Consider the following 21,433-nt stretch of genomic DNA (forward strand, 5'->3'; position numbering starts at 1 on the left):
AAAACACGTATAACACTACAGCGACATAACATCTGCTGATCAATCACATGTTCATTTTATAAGAAGGCTGTACTTATACAAGGTTTATATAAGAAATACTGCATGACTTTGTCGTACGCGCCGTTTTTAGCTCGACAGGAATGCAGACTAGCATGATGTGCTTTGGAGCGATCAGATCACTTTAATCTCCCCTTCATTCGTCTCAATATCAAAATTGTGCAGGTAGGATGCAAACTAAGGTGCTGATCCCTGTGGACTTCGAACAACACTGCATCTTCTTCATGTTGGAGCCAAACTTTCTAACTCAGCTTAGTCCAAATGTACCCAGACAACAGAGGAACAGACAAAGAAGGAAAGAAAAGAAAAACTACAAAGACAGGAAAAAACGAACAAATAAACAGAACTCTTCCTGAAGTCCAAAGGCGCTAATGAAGAGAGAATTCTCCAGTTTAAGTGAAAACTTTTCTCCCCTACAGCGCTTGGCCTGCATCTCTAAAGTGACCGCGTCTGTCTGTTCCTTCGTGTGTGTGTGTGTTCTCCTGCTGTCCTGCTGTCTGGGGTGTGAAAGCGGGTGGCGGGTGTGCAGGGGACACAAGGAGACTGTGTGTGTCTGTACGCGTATGAGTGTGTGTGTGTGCGTGTGTGTGTGTGTGTGCATGTATGTGTGAGTGAATGAACCCCCGCTGGGCTTGAACAGCAGCCTGAGCCACCAAAGCGCACACCAGGGCTCAGCGGGAGATGGCGGGCAGGCGTTGCCAGCCATTTGGTCCTGCAAGAGGTTCCAGGGGGCCGTGTGTGTTTGTGTATGTCTATGTGTGTGTGTGTGTATGTGTGTGATTGGAGGGGGGGGGGGGACTCACACCAGACCTGTTTACCCACCAATTAGCATCAGACAGACCGCCAGAAAGTTCCAGCAGTCAGCAATAGAGTGGTGGTGAGGAAGAGGAGAGAAATGAAAAACAGAAGAGGATAGAAAAGCACACAGAGAGTTACACATTTGGCATCTGTTTGGTCTTGCTGATCTACTGAACCAACACTTTAAGTACAACCTAATAACAACGTACTGAACAGTTCTGGGGCCTAAGGATTCAAATCGCTGCAACAAGGGCCTGAAGGCCTCATTGAGGACCACATTAAAGCTGGGGAGTCAGGATAAGTTGTGCAGTTCTTTCCCCTGCGCCATTTTGGATCCTCATTGCAACGCAACACGTTTACATGCAAAATGCTGTCACAAAATGGCTGCTGATGAGCACTGTCAAATTAAAGCGTAAAAAAGAGAAAGCAAAGGAGAGATGTCAGCGGAGAGCCAAGCCCTGGAGCAAGCGTTAAGGGCGACGGGGAGAGCAGAGGCTGAATATGTGGGGCTGGAGCTGGATAATTCTCCCTGGACAATAATCTGCCTTCCAGCTAATTGGTGAATGGGCTCTGGGTTGCTGCCTGTGGCAGGAACTCTTGTTTGGGCCTAGGAGGCAATAGACTGAATGTTCAGTTAGCGCATAGCTGGGCCTGTTTGTATATGCCTGGCCTGATGCACTGTAGGACAGCTTGGTAAGTATGGCGAGAGCTGCATGGGCCAGGGGCCTAAGGTAGGCTGGAATGGCTCTGGGGCTGCGGCCAGGTACAGTGGCTGCTGGGTAAGTGGGAGGTGGCAGAGGCGGTGGCTGGCTGGCTAGCTGGCTGGAGCGGCGAGGAAGAAGAGGGGGCCCAGTCTGCACTGCCTGCCTAAGTGGGCACTATTCAAGCTGTTGCCCATTAGATGTGGGGTGCCAGGGCCTGACCAAGCACGGAGTTTGCAGCACCCCATGGTGCAGCCGGCATCCCACGCCAGAACCACCAAATGCCGCGGTTTATCAGAGAACGAGCACAAATTGGAGTCAGACGGTGGACTTGGAGGAATTGGAGACATCCGCCAACGCCAGACACCACTGACCGCTGTTTGGACTAAAGTAAAAGAGACTATACTCTCTCTGAATAAATACAATATCACCAAGACACACACACACAGACCAACTGAAGTCATACAGCAGATGAACACACACGCGCACACACATACGGAAAAATCTATGTGTACACGTAAAACATGTAAAATATGCCACTATACTTTGCTGTAATTTCAACTAACTGAGAAACATCAACATGACTGAAGAAGCTCTTTTCAGACTACTTTTTGGAAGCGTTCACTCACCGAAAACAAGGTCAAGAGTGCAAGACAGATATCGTATATAAATTAGATACATGAAAACTAATAGAAAACTAAACAACAATTCCTCAAATCAATGCATATTCATATTTATGCACACGACATTCTTATGTTGCAAAAGAACAGGTGTGAAATTAACATACAGGTGAACAGATTGTGAACCCAGCCTATAGCACAGACACGCAAACACACAAGCTTTGTTCACGACAAAGACGACTGATTGTAGCAAGACATTAATGATCCCTACAAAGAGTTGGTTAGGAGGAAGACGCATACTATTTCTATCACAGAGGACCATCTGTACTAACAGTTTTTATAGCAATTTTCAGAAATATACCTAATATTATCAAAAAATGTAAATGAGAAATGTTTAGAATGCAACATTTATAATCAGTTACAGATTTGTGCATTACCTGTCGTATCACTGTTTGCAATATCATCTCTGAATTCTATTTTTAAGATTCCTTTGAGATGAAACTGATACATTTAACTTCATCCAGTATCAATTACACTTCAATCAATTATCTCTACTGAGCTCAAACGATCGTTTTGTGAGACTTGCTGCTGATAGGATTTAACTGAAATGAACCGATACTGTACTATAAAATTACAACTGCTAACTATTTGCTCGTATTTCAACTGCTCAAAATGGTGACACTCGTGATGAATCATTTTTGTGGAGGAATTCCAGTGGATCCACAGCTATTTATGATAGACTGCATCAATCAGACCACATTAATATTCAACAGTTTGATACGCGGGACTACAAAGATGATTCCTGCTTATGTGTGTGTGTGTGTGTGCTTGTGTATGTGTGTGTGGCTGAGAGACAGTGAGACGGAGGCCTTGTGTAGGCCCATCTACCGGGTACTGCCAACAAAGGATGAGCGCACCGCAGAAAAATAAAGTGACATATTGAACATTCGCCGCGCCGCGTCATTGATGCTGCGTACAATAAACATCTGAATTGTTTCGTGTGGCAGACAGTGTCACACGATTTTCTCTCACATGCACCTCAATGTGTTTTAGCACATTTTTATTAAACCTTCGGGTGATGTAAGTCAATCACTCTGCTCCCACATTTTCCTTCCGACTCCCCTTCATCTCGCTGCTCTACTTTATGAAACGAGCACATCAAAGACAGAGGCAGCCTGATGCAGCCTCGCCGCTCGTTTACTCCGCGCCCAGCCCATCTTTCTGTCTGTCTGTCCATCTTTCTGTCCAGAGTGTTCTCATCTCTGCTCCGATCCTTTTTTCTGCTGTTTCCATCTCTCCCTCCTCCCTCCTCTTTTCCCTCCCACCCTTTTTTTCCTGTAACTAAACTGGCTGTGTCTCTCTCCATCTGCTGGTTCTTCCTTCAGCGGCCCTGCACCTGTTCACACCTCCTCTCCTGTTGGCCACCTCTTCTCTCTTCTCCCCTCTCCCCCCCACCCTTTATCTCTCTCTTTCTCTCTCTCTCTCCCTCCCTCTCTCTCTGCTCAGTGCAATGCTGCCAGGCCCGTTCCTGGCTCAGTTAGCCTCTCTGTCATTCAATCCATCTGTCGGCAAGTCAACTTTGTTTACAGCGGGCGGCCCAAGCCTCTTTTCGTCTTCAAGGAGCGCTAAAGCCCCCCCACTGCCACCAAGGTCAGTGGTGAGCCAATCATGCCCGAAATACAAAAAAAACCCTGCAACTATTAAATTAGAAAAAAAAAAGAATTTGCCCTCCCCCTCCAACACACATGTACATAAGTATGGACAATAACTTTCTACAAATATGCACATGTTAAAAGCTGTCTTTCACTCTCTCATGCATGTCAATAAATGTATACATGTACAGACAGTAACACATGCGCGACCCTCATGGAGACAAACATTTTCTGTTACAGCACACATTCCCATAGAGAGAGCGCAGCTCTGGATTCAAGCAATTAGCTGCTGATTGGCCTCTGTCATCTATCTGCTCACAAAACAGTGCAAGAGAAGTTTAAAACTCCTAATTGGCACAGATGACTGATGGTCTTAACACAGGAAGAGCAAATTGGCAGTGCAGGCATCTGTGATTTTTAAAAATAAACACACAGCATACGTACAATATGCTCCCATACTGACCCAATCCAGAAACCCAGGACTCAACGCGAGTGTCAAATCTGTGCCCTACAGAAATAGTTGTACGAAGCATATGTGGCAGGGCTGGGGGTCGAATCGATTTCAGCTGAGAAGGTAAATGATTGCCTAGAATTAATTATTTCAATCAGGATAGCAGCTTCAAGTTGCTTCTCTTTAGATAAAGCGTATAATGCATTATATGAACGTTTGAAATGTTGCATATGTTATCATAAAAGTAGGGTTAGCGATGGAAAAAATAACCAAACAAGTTAAAGTGTTTCTAACTGATGTTAAATATCTGATCTGCATGCAATGCACATATACAATTCTCTTAAAGACAAGAAATGAGGAGCTGACAGTGTCCTCTCGTGGTGTGAGCACAAGCAACTTGTGTTGGAATTAAATTCACACCTGAGGTTTACCTGATGCCGTTCAAACACCCTTCACCCCTCCCACCTAGATATAAGCTTTGGGGCAACTGACAGGAACATCTCTCTCTCCCCTAACCCACCCAAGAAATCTTCAGTGAACTTCTTTATTATCTTCATACTTCCTCACTTCTCCCACCCTCTCCTCTCCATTCCTGGGCCATTAGATCAGATGCCTAGTGAGAGAGAGGCGGCCATTGAGGTGGAAAACAAAGGCAGGCTTTTTTTAAACTCAGTGGGGGGGATTAGGGCTAGAGATGGAACTGTAGGGGGGCTTGTGCCCATCCGGTGCCCGCCTTCATATACGAACCATCGCCAGCCTCGCTGCTTTTCTCCTCTGCTCCCCTCGGCCATCCTCCCACTTCTCTCTACATTTAAAACTTCCACTGTATCCACTTAAAGCCTTTCCTCCCAACAACCTATATGTCCTCTTCTCTTTCATTGTCATCTACATCTAATATATCTGCCCTTCTTTCCATTCCCAGCCTCAGTGACATCTTCATTTTTCGTTCGAATCTCTTACCAACAAACCACACTGCAACACTGTTTCAACCTGGTTCATAGAGCGCTTTGAATAAGATGTCCATCAATGTGCATGCATACAGCTTTGGCATTTTGGGTATTTTCAGCACGTGCATGCATAGAAATAAAAGCTGCAAGTAGCAATGCAGTCACAGACCTTTTGAAGTATATTCATCTCTTTGAAAAATGTAAAGGCTGTTTTTACATTACCTGTGTGAATTGCCTTTCATTTTAGGACTTCTAATGGTAATCATTATGCCATAAAAAGTCAACATTTACTCTTATCATTTTAATGCATAATGCAAGAATGCATGTGCCAGCCATAGAAAAATGTATCTGTCTGCAAGTATTTATTTTCTTGAAACTTGCATGCAACCTCAATGTAACTTGGGGCAATGGAGCAGTTTGGATCATTTCAAGTAAAACATTATTTCAATAACTGAAGACAGAGTCTCACATTAAGTGTCAGTGCAGAAGGAGCACCTTTCCATCTCCTCTCATTATACAACTCCCTTCCATTCCAGTATTCCTTCCTCTGTATCCATCTTCTGAATATGTCAGTTCAGCTGCTACCTTGAACCTTTCTTATCCTCCTCCCTGCTATGTCTTGCTCCTGTCTTTGCGATCATCTCCTGATACAATCTGCCGATGGGGGCAGTGTCCTGCCACCTACGAGGCAATGCTTGGCAGTGTTGTTCCCACAAAGGGCAACAGAGAGAAAGGGGTGGATTGAAGGCAAGAGTATAAAAAAAAAAAAAAAAAAAAAAAGAGAACAAAGAGGAGCTATATGAAGGATAAAAATGAAGAGGATGAAAAGATAAAAGGATAGATCAATCAGGTAAAAGAGAGTGACAGAGGTAAAAGAGAGAAATGAGGGGAAAGGAGGAGCAGGGGGACGTTCTGTCATGTTGGATGAAAGCTGTGCCTACTGGGCAGTGGGAACAGTGTAGAGTCACTGATGGTGCCACCCACACAGCAGGGGGGGTGTGTGAAGGCACAAAGTTGACCAGATGACTGACTGACACACACACACACGCTACACATATACACGCGCACGCACACACACACACAGAGGGTTCATTCAGGATGCACAGGATCCATACACACACTGCATTCACGACACAGTGACAAGCAGCGCAGTCATCTTAAATGCTCACTACACTCTTTCAGCAAACATCCAGGTATTTCTGAACATTTTTCGGTGTATTTCAAAATATTACAAAAAAACAGCAGGTATATACACAGTGTGAAGAGGTGGCTTTATGTATGCACGGTATGAGAAGCAAGAAAAGATGAGCATAGAATGAGGTAAAGAGGGGATTGATGGCAGAGGGCTGGTGCGCTCGCTTTCCTTCTCTGTCCTCCAGCAGTAGTGTGTGTATGTAGGCCAGTGTCCCAGGGCACACTTGGCTAGGGTGACAACAGTTGTAGCCGACAGATTTGCCTCCATCTTGCCTGAGGTCTCCCAGTCAGCGATCTGTCTATTCCTCTCTACTCCCAGCCCTGCAGGATGGACAGATTACAGCTCTGCCTAATAATCCCGGTACTTATCCTGTGTGATTTTCCACTGCTGAATTTATAGTACCTACATTTTAACGATGGATGGATGGATGGATGGATGGATGGATGGATGGATGGAGTTGTTTAGAGATAAAGAAGCCTAGCAGCTATATACTTTTAGTACCTGATCTGCATGAGGGAGTAGTGAAGGAAAATAGAAAGATGCGCAGAGCCATTCATCCATATACTCATCTTGAAAAGGATTTAAACCTACGTATATTGTCACTGCTTTAATAATCTAGTTATATCAAACTGACACAATGAAGATGCGACTTGAATTGTAGCCTGTTTTCAGAGATCATAGACTACTTGGTAAAAAGTACAGATGTCACATACAATGCTTAGTGCTGCAGGTCAACTGGAGAATCAACGCAGCAAAGTTGCAACACTGACAACTATCTTAGATCTAGAAATACAGTAACGTACAGATGTCTTATGCTTAGTGTGTTTGCTGTAACACTTGACACAGTGAGATAAGGTGAAAGTGATAGAGACAAGTAAAAATGAGCACAGGGATTGAAACAACGAAACAACTACAGGGAACATAGATAGATATACTTTATTTATCCCAAGCTGGGAAATTGCAGGTCTGCATCACAATAACGCTTTCATAATACTTTATTTTGTTTTTCATGTTTTTAGCAAGCATACACACAACAGACCTACATTTATTAATGTCAACATGTGTACAACCTTGAAAGGTTTTGAAGTGATGGAAAGAAGGTTTTAGGTTAAGACAGAAGAAATGCCCTGCTCAAGAGGCCACATTTTTAAAGGTTTAGTGCAGATTTTACTAAGCTGTACTGAAATGGTTTCCATTTCCATGTACTAGTACTCAGCTTGACAAAAATAAACATTCTGTTTTAATTATTGTCACATCAACTAAATTAACACAGATAAACGCACAATTAAGACCAGAGAAAGAAATACGCAGCAGAGAGTGAGACAGTGTGACAGAAAGACAAAAGGAGATAAAGAGTCAAAGAAACTGAAAGAAAGATAAAAGACCAAGCAGGTCTCAACAGATTGAGCGAGAGAGACAGCGAGAGTGCGAGAGAGAGAGGTGAGAAGGCAGGATGGCAGAGAGGGCACTCCGACAGCGAGGAGAGAAGAACGCGGCAAGGTCTCGTCACCGGGCCAACGGGCCCACCACTGTCAACATCATGGCACTCTGTGGTGTGTACACACACACACACACACACACACACACACACACACACACACACACACACGCGGCTGGCCAACGGCCCTCCCAGCTGCCCTATCCGTAACTGTCTGATTAGTTGTGCTAAGCAGCCCCTCCCCTGCCAACCATGGTGCCATCTGCTACCCAACAACATGGCTGCCGACCAGACAAGCGCACGCACACACAAACACACACGCAAACACACAAACACACACAGCAAGCCTCATACCTGGCACTGCCCCGCTGCTGTCACACAGAGACACACACATCAAACTTCACAGACACAGGTGTAGCCCAAAGGTATCAACACTAACATTCGCACAAAGGCATGCACACAGACTCATCTAATTGCGTGCGCACAAACGAGTCAACACACATCACAAAACAAGGATACTTGATGTGTTCGCACGCACACAGTTGCTGTAGAGGTTGTGTGCGTGCATGTGTGTGGCGACAGTGGTTAGACACTGTTAATGCCAGGTAGAAAGAAAGATGCTTTGCTCAAGTGTGTGTGCGCTCGCTGGCAGCGCTTGAAGGTTCATTATGGCCCCCACCTCTCCTGAGCGACTGCAGCCCGCGTGGCGCCCCGGCCCTTTTATTCCGGGCCGTGATTGGACAAGGGCCTCCCGCCGAGTTGGTTTGCAGCAGTTTTGTCGCGCCCAGATTTCGCTCCCTGCTCAAAGCGAGCCTCTGGCGGGACGCGGCATCTGCTGCCTCACCTTCCTCATTTACACTTCTCCGCCCTCGCACACACACACACAGTTCTGTTCACCGCCTTTCCAGACCTTGCTATCACGATCTACAACTGAGGGACAAAAAAAGGAGAGAGAACTAGGTAGACGTACAGAGAGAGCGCATCAGCGTGACATGTTTAATAGAGTTTGGGGAACTCTGTGTATAAGAGTCGCAGCGGTTGGTCTGGAGCTTTTTATCTCTCTGCCTCTCAGCATCCGTCTTATGATTTCAGGGTCACAGAAAGGAGAATGTGGCCTTAAAACACAGGGATATGTCACTCCTTCAAGCTCTGTCTACTTGCTTGCCTGTCTCTTTCACCCTTTGTGAATATTGATCAATGTCCTGTACATGCTCTAATTGTAATGCCACTCACCTTGGTCCAGTGGCAGTAGGATAGGCAAGGTAGCCCGAACGTCTCAACTTCCCAAACCACAGATCCCATGGCATTCCCAGGAATGCCATAAACAGTAATCTCTCAAACATGTTCTAGATTTACCATGGTGTCTCCTCCCAGTCAGACATGCCCTAAATACCTCCACAGGGAGGCGTCGTGATCACATGCCTATACTGCTTCAACTGGCTTCTTTCATTTGTAAGGACCATTGGTGTCCAAGCTACACAACAGACTACCTCAGTGATCTGCAGCAGAGAGATGGGCAAACTTGTCCCTGAGTCTCCGGACTCCTTGATCTATTTAGGTTCAAGATATTTGTTTTCCCCAGATGTGGAAAATGAAGACTTTTCTGAGAAGATCCTCGGGCAGACATTCACAGCTGACCTTCCCTGCAGGTTTTGATATAGTGGGTTTGTCCGGCAGCCTCCCTGCCTCCTGATCCAATTCACAACCTGGAGGATTTTAGCTGAAAGCTCTCTTCCTTTCTTCAACTGTGTGTTGAGGACATACAGCCACAAATCAGATTATATGAACAGTCATGTTCAGACGCTTCCTGGCCTGGAATCCACTGTCACAAGTTATAGGTGAGAAAGTGACAGCAAGTAAACTTATTCACTGAAGTACTTTAAGCCCCCTGTCCATCTACAGCCCAAAGCAAGCACCCTCATGAACATGGATGCTTGATTTCATGGGGATGACAAAACTGGTGGAAGATTTGGGGCCTCGCAGACATTCCACTGGTCCAAACCACACAGGGCGCACACAGGTCTCAACTAACCATGGATACACTAACACATGCAAACACACATATCTACCCATGGATGTCTATCTGGCACGTGAGAGAAGTTATGCTGGGCAGTTTTCACAGTGGCCTTTGGGATCCGTGACAGAACACAACACAGAGGGAGATGAGGCCGGGTGGAGACAAGGATAGAAGAAAAGAAAGAAAGTGAAGAAAGACAGGAGCAAACAAACAAAACAAACTTAGTAAAGCCCTCTGCTGGGCTGGGGCCGGGACTGGAGTGTGTATGTGTGTGTGTGAGGCGATGTGAACAGAGTGGCGGGGATTAGGACAGATCCTGGGCTGTCCAACTCACAGCTGGCTGATGATCCAATCCTGGAGCGCAGCACAGCACACCAGCCGCCATGGGACCCCCGGACGCGTGCATGCATCTGTGTGTGTGAGTGTGTCTGTTTGTGTCTGTGTGTACAGGCATGCAGATTCGACTGATGTGCGTATCAGTGTGCACATTTGCAGGCATGCAGTTGTACAAACAAATGTGTGTGTGTGTGTGTGTGCGTGTGCATACGTATGTGTTTATCTGAAAGGAAGGTAGGGCTATCAGAAATCAAACAGAGGCTGTCTGTGCTTCATGTCCCCTGTTTGAAGGCGGGCTGTGATCATTTGGGCCACGAGAGGAGGACAGAATGAAAGAGGGGAGCGAGCAAGTTGCAGAGAGAGAATCAAAGAGCTGCCTTCCAAGGCTGGTCATACAAATGCCTTCCAGCCTCGCTACTGTGAATCTCATACTCTTACTCCCTAACAACACACACAAACACAGTTGCACAAACCAGCCCAATGGAGCTACAAAGACACATGCATGGCTCTGTAGTGAACAACAAGAGAGGGCAAGCAGCGGCAGGGCTACGAAAGAACTACATGTAGTTTTGCATAACCCCAGAAGGCCCGCAGATAGACAGAACGACAGAGGTAGAGAGAGGGAGGACAGGAAGACGCTTGCATGAGGTTCATTTGTTCCGGTTGGAACAGCATGAGAAAAAAGCAACAGAGAACATGACAAGTGAGGGAAAAAGGGGAAAACAAAAAAGGAAAAAATGAAAACGCAGTGATGGCCTGAGGACGGGCAAAGGCTGTGACCAAATCTCAGCAGGTGTGTGCTTGAAATGTGGATGCGTGTGGGCGTGTGCATCTGTGTCTGATGCTTGCTTTCTACGCTGCTCCAAAAACTGCTCCCTGTTTTGTTAGATAACCTCCTTCATCTGCACGTATCTCAAACACACTGTTTAACCCCATCCTTTAAAAACTATGATGTTGTATCAACAGGCATAGATCAACACATGGAAAGACTTCATGAGCTTCCAAGAAAACACCAAGTTTGGTGATTGATGAATGAAGTGAGAACAGAACCAAAATATAGACCTTTTGGCCCAGAGTTCCTGTTTGGGGATTCACGATGCTAAACAACATAAAGTATGTAATGATGAGCTCAATATCTAAAGTCTGTATCTGAAGACGTTAGTATGGTCCAACCCAAATGTTTGCCAGAAGGTTGAACATCGACTATATCCTCCTCCACCCACACCTTTCATCTGAATTAGAAAGCTGCATCCAACAATTTCTGTAACTTCCTGAACTTGCCAATCATGCTTACTTCATGCAGCAAGTGGCCAGGTGTGTGGAGCTAAGAAGGTGAGCAGTATTTGAAATTCTCGCTGTTTGTAATCGCTCATACAGTTATGAATACCTTTGAGGAAAAAATGTCTCAAAGTGTGCAAAGTTATCCCCATAGTGGAACAATTATCACATCTAGCTTGTCTCCACAACAGTAGCCTTTGAGTCTGGCTGTTTGGTTACCATAAACACAACAGTTATTAACACTTCTGCCTTCAAAAGTTGTCAGACAACATGTCGTACAAACTAGTGCATTTTGAGCATACCTTGCCTTAAGACTGGCAGCCTGACCAGCTAAACCAGTCTTCATTCTTTAGCTGACCCTAAATGCAAACAAACAATCAATCAATCAATCAACACAGTGCCAGGGACTAAAGGATGATTTTGTTAGCCATGTTCTGATAATTAAAAATAGTGGACCCATGTCAGTAGATTCCTTGTGGTACTGTTTGTATTGTATTCTTTGACCTTTATACTTCCACATTCAAATATTTGTATTCATATTTTAGCAATCTGCATTTATACGAAGTAAAACTGTTCTAAAAGAGCCAAGCCCTGAACCACTGATCATTTTTTATGATCACCATAACTAGCACCCAGCTCACAAACAAGCGCAAATGTTCAGGTTATCATAAATACCTTAATAGAGCACAGAAGTGACATTACTGAAGTTCAACAGATGTGATAATTCTGTTTTGGGCTTATAGCGTATCAACATTTCTGTCTTCCAACATGTGTCCAGCTGGTGCTGGAAGTGTAAATTTAATTTGTGTTGTTTTGTAGTCCTAACAGAGTACGATAAAATGCCCTTCCTGTTGACCAGTACTGGTGGTATACATGTTCCTCACAAAAAATTAAAAGATCAGTTTCAGATACTTGGCAGTACATTGAAAATGGTATCATGAATTCGTATTGCTAAATACAACCCAAGCTTTACACAAAATTGCCTCCTTAAAAATGATTTTATTTATCTTCCATCCTGTGACAATATTTTGGGCTCTCACACAGACACAGACATAGATCTTTATAAGCTGTTGCTGTACTGTACATGCTATTTAATTTCATTAACACCTTTTTTAATTTATCACTGTGGGAATTTCTACTTTTTAATGTCTGTTATAGTCGTGTCCTTCGTTTTCTGTAAATTACTTGATGACAACACTGTTTTTTAAAAGCTCTAGCTGTGAATGTGACCTTAAATGTAATTTTGTGACAGTGAATGCAAACATGCCTCTCATGCACTGTTGAAGGAAAAGAAATATCCATATTAAATCAGTATCAGAAGTGGCTTTCACTGCTAACGACCAAAATTGAATTTGAATTGCTACATGCTCAGCCAAGTCAACAGCTGTCAAACATCTAGTATGCATCTGCGGATAGATAAAACTATAAACTCTCTCATGCACATACCGCACACATGGCAGTAAAATGGTTTAGTCCAGTAGCTCCTCTAGTACAGGTCAAAGTCATCATGTTGCCATATTAATATGCATGTCATTATCCACAGCTGGCTGCAACACACAGACACACACAGACACACACAGACACACACACACACACACACACACAAGCCCACCGTGCAGCCAGTGTGTTAGTGCTGGCCAGCTGACAGACAAACACACTTAAACACAGATCAAGCCGGGAGCTGCAGTGGACACTCATATGTACCACCAAGCTGACAGACACATAAAAACAAATACACACACATACTCACACGTAGATTACACAAACTTGCATCCCGCAGCCTCCAGCACCACAGGGCACAACTGCCACATCTGTGCCCATCACAGACACCTCGGCTGTGGGCAGCGGGGGTGAGAGAGTGCCCTGGGCGGCTGGCATGGGCTGGCATGGCCCTGGCACTGACTGGTGTGGAAAGGAACAGCAGCCAGCGGATGACGGGAGGGACAGAGGGGAGGAAGGGGGCAGGAAGGAATGCAGGAAGACAGGAGAGGAAAAAAAATTATAGGAAAGAAAAAACAGTGAAAGAGAAGATGATGAGAGAAAGAGAAAAGAAATTACAGGATGGCAAGTAAGGACAGTAAAGAGCTAGACCTTAGAACAGCGGTTACAAAATGTTGATAGGTGAATGGTATGGATCGGATAAAGGGATAAAAGAATAACAGAGGAAGCAATACAGGGACCCAGTGGAAAAAAGGGATAGAAAGATGCAGAAATAGATAGAAAGAGAGACGATAGAAGAAGGAGGTAGGAGGGAGGGGAGCCGGTAGCGCCTGTCGTGAGAACGGGTGCAGGGCATTGGCAGGTGGCACTGAGGCCAGGCTGTCCAGTGACCATCAGCCGCACTTTTCTGTGTGTGTGTGTCAGTGTGTGTGTGTGTGCGCGCCAGGGACAGAAGAAAGGCTCAGGCGCCATTTTGGCTCTGCTGGAGCTGTTGCTGGGCTCGGCACTGGCCTGGTGGCACAGAGTGGGCAGCGTGTTTGTGTGTGTGTGTGTTGCATTATGTTGTGGCATGCTTAACAGGATTAGAGGTGACCTGGTGAGGTCCAGTTGGTACCGGGACCATGGCACAGCGGCGCGCGCGTGTGTTTATGTGTGTGTGGTTTGTATAATAGGATTAGCTGTTACCTGGTGCGGTACAGTTGGTGTGCTGGTCTGAACTGGACTGGACTGGGCTGAGCTGGGCAGGAGCTGGACAGAGGGGAGCACTGTGTTTCTGTGTGTGTGTGTGAGTGTGGTGGCATGTATAATAGGATTAGGTACTACCTGGTGAGGTGCAGTTGGCGCTGGGCATTTGCCAGCTGTTCTGCTAGGCTCAGGGCTTCGGCCTGCCATTGGCTCCCATCCTTTTGGACCGCCTCCAGATGCTGCCGACAGCCAACCAGCTCTGAGCTCAGCCTTTCCACTTCCTGTCCCGCAGAGATGGAAGGAGAGAGGGAAGAGGAGGTGAGGAAATCTTTCACAACAACCCACCTTATGCCCTCAGACAAACAAAACGTTAAGAGAAGATTACAGCCACTTGTAAAGGTTGAGTGAGACAAGGAAATAATTTGATGATCTAAAATTCAAAACACGGTAATATAATATTTTGAAATATCAGGTCAATTCAATTCAGATGAGGCATTCTATTTAAAAACGCCTCCTGTCATTTAAAGTGTAATCAGGACTTTCTGTGTATTGCACTGCAATATTTAGTCATTATTTCCATCAAGACAGTCTGGATAACTGAGGTTTGTACAGTTGATTTGGGATAAATTTGGAAGTCTGGAAATAAATGTTTGAGGGGTTCCTGGTTTTGCTTCTTACACCTCAGTACAGCGTCCTCGAAAAAATGACAACCTGCTTACTAAATTATCAGCTTATCTAACTGATCATTGGCTGACTTCAAGGCTGCTGAACTAATAAATCTAAATTAAGCAGTGTCTTGATTGCAGACATACCTGTGCAGCCTTTTCTATCTGTCTGCTGGTCTTGGTGTTGAGCTCTCGGAGCGCTCTCTCTGCCTCCTCTCTCTTCAGTTGGGCCTGGCTGAGCTGATATCGCAGATCCACACACACCTAGAGATGACAAGGATGGATTAAAAACAGCCTTTGATTAATAAATATTACTTCCTGTCTGTTTCATCATCGTTTGCCACTTTTTGATTTTCTTCTTATCATCTTACCCTATCCTTATCTAGGAATGGCCGTCATTTGAATCATCAGACGCTGCCATGTCATGAGTCTTTGTTTAAAGGCCAAAGTCCTCTGACCTTTAACACAATATCTGATAATACTGATCTATGTGACTGAAAGTTTCTTCCTGAAAACCATGTAAGTTAAAAAAATCACTTTCTTCTATATGTTTATGTTACTATATTTGAAAATGATCGTTTTATGTTAATTTATTACAAATAATATATATTTAAATGCAACTTGGATTGAAAAATTGTTCTCTCATTTGTTGGTGTGGACTCAGTGTCTTTAAGACATTTCAGCAGGCTGACACGCAGCACTTGAACCAGAGTCATCCAGTTTAAGCAAAAGCAAAAACCTTGCAGTCTACTAGGCAATTTTGTCACTGCTTTGGTCCCATTTCCATCAGTATATACCCGTACTTTTATACTACAACATGATTAAAACCCGAACTAAGCACCTTCACATGACGCTTGGTTTTTTACCCTTTCTTAAACTTACTAATGCACTTGCGCTGAATTTCCCTTCCATCAGCCAAAAAAAAAAATACTGCAATAGATAAACCTTTGCTGCCATCCGGTGGATTTACAGAAGCATTGCAAGTAGTCAGTACAATCTGCATCTGAGTATCAGGACTGCACTTTAACTGCTTTCCTTCAAAGCTAGAGCCATTTTTTCAGGTGCTGGTTAGGCAGCAAAAGTGCATTTCAATCATTCAGTGCAACACTGGAGGCAATGCCTCCTGAAGCTGAAACAACCTGAATATCTGCCCTGAATCATGTTGATTCAATCTGCTCAGCGCAAATTGAGCAACAAAAGCAACATTGATACAACAATACATACATGCTGGATTGTGGCTTTCTTGCACAATGCACACAGTGTACCTTGGTATTGTCTTGTTCCTGACTGGTAAATTTGCGAAGATTATCTTCCAGCTGATTGGTCAGTGTGCTCCTGTCTCTGTGAGCTCTGTCTAGCTGTCCCTCCAACTCAGCAACATGCTGGGAGAGGCTGGACACCTGCCGCCACACACAAACACACACAAACACTGTCTCCATGGGCATCTCATTGAAAAATAAGAATCTCACTGTTGACTCTTTACAGCAACTTCAAGAGAGAGCTTAAACAAGAACTACCACTATACAGCCAACTGAATCCCATACAATTGAGTGCAACAAATATTAACTATATTGTTATCTATACCATGCAATTAAACAGCAAAAATTCAATGTCATACTTTCGTAAAACAATTTAAGGATTTCCCCCTAGTAGTGGTCAAACATCATACAAGTATGAGGACTTGTGCATTCAAGTATAGCTCAGTATCTCAAAGCAACCAGGACTGTGGGCTGGAAGTATATACATCTACAATAGTTCTCTACACACACAAGAAGTGAATAAGTAAGATTTACCGTATGTGACAGCTCCTCTTTCTGTTTGCGGGCCTCAGCTCGGCCCTCTTCTCTGGCCTCAGCCAGTCTCTCCTGTAGGGCCTGTGCTTCTCGCTCTAGTTGTTCCCGGTGTCGAGCCAGCTCCCTGGACAACTGCTCACATTGTACCTCCACCTGCGTGCATACAAACAGATACAGGTTTACTTGAGGTAACCGACCACAGTAGAAGGCAGGATGGGGAAACACAATTTTACATCACTTAAGAGGAATCTTTAGGATGAGTGAAAGAGCTTGACAAATCAAAACTTCTTCATGTTTCTCTGACCCTAGCTTTGAACAGATTTGCTTCTTCTGCCATCTCCACAGCCTGTTTGACCTGAAGACAGGCTGACCACTCCCTTTGTTGCGCCTCCTGCTGACTAGCCCGCACCGCTCGCAGAGCCACCAGTAATTCATCACGCTCCCTAAAAGATTGACAGATGAGAAAGTGCAGGACCAGCATTAAAAAAAAAAACAAAAACAGAACTTTTGTATCTCTTTGTCTTTGTATGTGTTGTTTCACATTTTTTCAAGACGAACAATCAGAAAATCTCTAACACATAACATCAACCTATGCATAATCATATATTGGAACCTTAAAACTGCAGAGTATGAAGAGCTGATATACTGTAGCTAATGTAGTGTGTGTGTGTGTGTGTGTGTGTGTGTTTGTGTTTGTGTGTGTGTGTGGATGTTTCCACTGACTTTGTGAGCCTGTCAATTGCCTGGACATGCAGATTTGTGTGAGTCCCAGCCAATACAGCCTCGTGCTGTGCACACTTCAGACACAATCCCGCCACACGGGAAGCTCCATCAGCCCTCAGTGCCTCTGCAGCTTGTTTCTCCCTGTGTCTCAGCCGAACCTTCACCTCCTCACACTCCTTCTGACTGACTGACAGATCCTTCCTGAAGATAGAAGCAAAATATGAGATATGGAGAAACAGACAGAGAAAGAGGAAAATGGCAGGAAAGGAGATGAGTATTGCTCTGTACCCTGACCTGAGGGAGATGACCTGAGCCTCCAAGCTTTCAGTCTGAGCCTGGTAGATCACTTTCAATTGTTCCTGATGAACACAAACATTTTCAGAACAGACTTTGTTTGGAAGACAATGGATCAGTGGATGGAAATAAAAGAGGATTGAATTTGATTAGAGATTTTGATTTTGCCCATATTTTCCATAACAACTGTACAAGCACTAGAAACATGTATTCCTTCTTTTGTTTGGTGGTTGTTTTTCATCTTTAAAAAATTTCAGTGGGGCCAAATTGCAAATGAATGCAGAGAACAAGTTGGAAATACAATTCGGAACAATATACATTCTTTTAAAATAACACATTTGTAAAAGGATTTGATATTTTCATATATTCCCAAATAATCAACTCAACTTTTCTTGTTTGGAATACATAGTACAAAAATCAGTAACATTGTAGAAATGCTAGAACTGCTGAGAACCATTTGGGTTAGAGACGGAGGAGAACTGAACAGTTACTAGAAGAGAGAATAGATCCATCATCCTTACCAGCTCATTTTTCCATGGGGTGTGTTCTGCCTTCTGCAGCATGCTGTGGCTCGTATCGGAGCCTATGTGTCTGTTGGCTGCCAGACTCTCATTCACCTGAAGAACACATCAGGACAAGGGATGAGCCACTTTTCCTAGTGTTTATTTGAAAAATTCCAGTGTCATCCTGCACTTAAATCTGTTAACACTTCTACTGTATATGTGTAGTTTACATTTGCTCAAATCATTTTGCAATCTGTGCTGGATGTAACTGATGAACAACGGACTTTATCTGAAGACATCTACAACTGCTGTGTACTGATTTTGCAGAGTTATGTAAAGGTCAGAGGGAACTTTAGTGTCTGTAACCAAGTAAAATCACAATTACTTCATCCTTTATTTGGCACATTATGATGTACTGTATGTGTCCTACCGTGGAGTTTTGTAATGTGTAGTCTCTCAGTGAATCACCCTCAGCTCTGGATTTGAGGGCTGAATGCAACTTCTCATTCTCCACCACCACCACTCTGATCCGCTGTTTCATCCCCTGCAGCTCTTCCTGAAGTCACACACACATAGAATTTAATAGTAACCAAATCAGCACAAATGTAAAAAGGATTGCAAATATAACACACACACATATTTGTTTGTACAACAATTTGCCTGTGCACATACTTTGCAGAATTTGACCTCAGCTTCAAGGTGTTTGATGTACTCTGACTGGTTGTGAATCATTGGGACCAAATCCTGAAAAGTAGGCAAACTGGACCTTCCCTCCTGCTGTACTCTCTAACAGAGGAAAGAAGAGTGACAATGAAAAATGAAGCAAATTACAGCAGTATGACAAAGAAAGTAGTGATATAACAGGAAAGCCAATGACATCATGGAATTTGCCACAATAATCTGTGGAGAACAGATCCTATCCTCAAATATCCAATGGGTCTAATGTGTATAAACTGTTGCCATGCAAAGCTGCATACTCTACCTTGGATGAAGACTGTTTCTTTGAAGGAGAGAGAGCAGAGGGAATTTCTTTGCACTGCTTCAGTAGAAGGCTCTTCAGCTGATTAACTACAATGGCAAAAGACACAGAAACAAGCATGCACATGTGTGCACAGACACACACACAAAAAGTATTTTATTAGAACTTTGTGTATTGTCTGTCAACAAGATCATGAGCAGGAAAATCTCCAGGTGGTGCACTACAATGTCTTTGTCAGACAGCCATCAATGAACTAATCAAACTGAGTCACCTGCTTCGCTCTGTGTCTTTTGGCTCCATGCAGCCTTGTCCTCTTCGACCATGCTGGTGACAAGGCTGCCATCAGTGCCTCTGAACTCCTCCGCCTCTTCTCCATCAGGGTTCAGCTGCTCCAGAGTACTGCCCAGCTGCTGTATGCTCTGGTTGGCCCGCTCTAAATTCAACATACACAGACACCAGTCTCAGTTTATGTTCCTGTGATCCACAACAGTTCAGTCGCTTCCTGTGAACTTGCAGGACTCATTTCATAAATCCTCAGCTTCCGAATTTAAGGAGAGGACCACAAAAGTGGTGCACTTGGCCAACACGCGTATTAAGAGTGTACAATTTGTGAAAACCACTGGACTTTTCCAAAGACAATTAACCAAACACTGAATTGGTGAAGACATCATTGTTCACAGCTGAAGGAATCTTGTAAATCCTTGTAGTATTGTGTAATATTTAAACATGATCTTGATGCAAGAACCCACACAATCAATACAGTTAAAGGGACAGTTCCTCACTTTCTTTCTAGGGGGTAGTCCTAGTGACAACATACAGAGGTTTTCACAGATATTTTTGCATGTCACAGTAAGAAAGGCACAGGTGTAATCAACAGTATTAATTGATGATGGCTGCATCATATTTAGCTGTTATTGTGCATGCTGACAGACTGTCATGGCGTAGTTAGGCACTCGATGAAAAAGCCATTGTAAGTGTTAACGGTGTTCGTAACAGGAACAGTTCAGAAAACAAAATAGTTACGCTATCTTTCTGTACATGAACTCTAAAAAATAGGTGCCATTCAGCTTTACTATGAATTTGCACCTTGGTGGTCTGTCAATTGTTTTGGAAGTCTCTCAATAATTTGGAAGTAATGTCAGCTAAAGGTCTGAAACCGGAGCATGCCACATTAGCGAGCTAGTATTTGCTACCTTGGAAATGTAACGTTAGCTTAGCCCAGAGAACTTCACCTACTTCATAGGGATGCTTGTTGGTATCAGTGTGCACGATGAGCAACAGGTGGCAGTGACACGGTTTTATTCGCCCTCTCCTCTGGGTAATTTGCCGTAAATTATTTTTAACGATGCTGTCTTTTGTATGTGGTATTTTCAAAACAATACCTTAAAAGACACCCAGCTGCATCACAGCGAGTTACTGTATAATGACTTACCGTTTAACGCCTCTCTCTTTAGCGGTTAGCAAAGTTAGCACGGTTCAACGTCAACTTACGTATCAGCTCCTTTTGGTAAGCTGCCAGCTGCTCGGCTTCCTCCTCATCTGAGTCGAACGGTTTCATTGAAGTATAACCAAAGGTGTATCACGCTATGTTACTAATTAAACATGCTAGGCTAGGCACAGCAACTACAACAACAACCATAACATCGTGTACGTTGTAACGGTCATCGAGTCTCAGCGGTGGTGTGTTTGTTTGAAAACACCTGCGTACCCCGCGGTCACTGTTCCCACACTTTAATCTACATGACCGCCCCGGCGCGGAATCCAGTCAGTGTGTATTGTGATATAAAACGAGGCAACCATCTACTAGCGGCACCATTTCCGTAAACTCAGCCAGGTGCTGGGAGTTGTAGTCGTTGTTTGTACTTGCAATAAGTAGTTTCACGCCTGCGACCCTGCGTTGAATACGGTGTATTGCAACGTACTGCACAGGAGGACACTTCTAAGTGTTTGTCCTTCAAATTAAGAGTTTTCTTCGCTCTGTAGCCCAGCTAAAAATGCAAAGTGGGGAATTTGAGGAATTTTGAAAACATAAGCTACTGCAAAATGTTACTTCTTTAATCATTTCTAGCCAAAAACTAAGACGAAAGAGGAGGAAGGAAAGGACAGTGCAAAAGTTCACAGTGTGAAGAATAGCCTGTTGCTGCAGTGTGCAAGATAGTAATCCCAAAAGATGTGTGTCAGTGTAACTCGCTGAGTCAGGTGGTGTAGACTGAGGAAGGGAGTGAGAGTCAGTGTCAGTGGGGGTCTCTGGCCTTGTTGATGAAGTCAGCTGCAGTCAAGAAGAAAATGTTCTTGTGGTGTGTCCGTTGGGCCTTTTGGTGTCGTCCACGAACTTAATGAGCTTGACGGACTGTTGGCTGG

General features: G+C 44.2%; 1 protein-coding gene across 1 annotated transcript in view; it reads right to left on the bottom strand.

The window, feature by feature from the left end:
• sdccag8 (SHH signaling and ciliogenesis regulator sdccag8) overlaps positions 1-20,741 on the bottom strand; it is a 45,289-nt gene extending 24,548 nt beyond the window's left edge. The window contains exons 1-13 of the mRNA XM_041946882.1: positions 20,564-20,741; positions 19,344-19,505; positions 19,076-19,161; positions 18,766-18,879; positions 18,524-18,649; positions 18,112-18,207; positions 17,591-17,655; positions 17,297-17,497; positions 16,878-17,016; positions 16,574-16,726; positions 16,046-16,180; positions 14,928-15,044; positions 14,254-14,396 (exon numbers count right to left, since the gene is read on the bottom strand). Of these exons, the coding sequence (XP_041802816.1) occupies positions 14,254-14,396; positions 14,928-15,044; positions 16,046-16,180; positions 16,574-16,726; positions 16,878-17,016; positions 17,297-17,497; positions 17,591-17,655; positions 18,112-18,207; positions 18,524-18,649; positions 18,766-18,879; positions 19,076-19,161; positions 19,344-19,505; positions 20,564-20,630 (1,604 nt within the window). The 5' untranslated portion in view covers positions 20,631-20,741. The remainder of the gene's footprint in view (positions 1-14,253; positions 14,397-14,927; positions 15,045-16,045; positions 16,181-16,573; positions 16,727-16,877; positions 17,017-17,296; positions 17,498-17,590; positions 17,656-18,111; positions 18,208-18,523; positions 18,650-18,765; positions 18,880-19,075; positions 19,162-19,343; positions 19,506-20,563) is intronic.
• Between the last annotated feature and the right edge of the window lie 692 nt (positions 20,742-21,433).

This window comes from Chelmon rostratus, chromosome 11 (assembly GCF_017976325.1).
Source record: "Chelmon rostratus isolate fCheRos1 chromosome 11, fCheRos1.pri, whole genome shotgun sequence".
Lineage (NCBI taxonomy): Eukaryota > Metazoa > Chordata > Actinopteri > Chaetodontiformes > Chaetodontidae > Chelmon > Chelmon rostratus.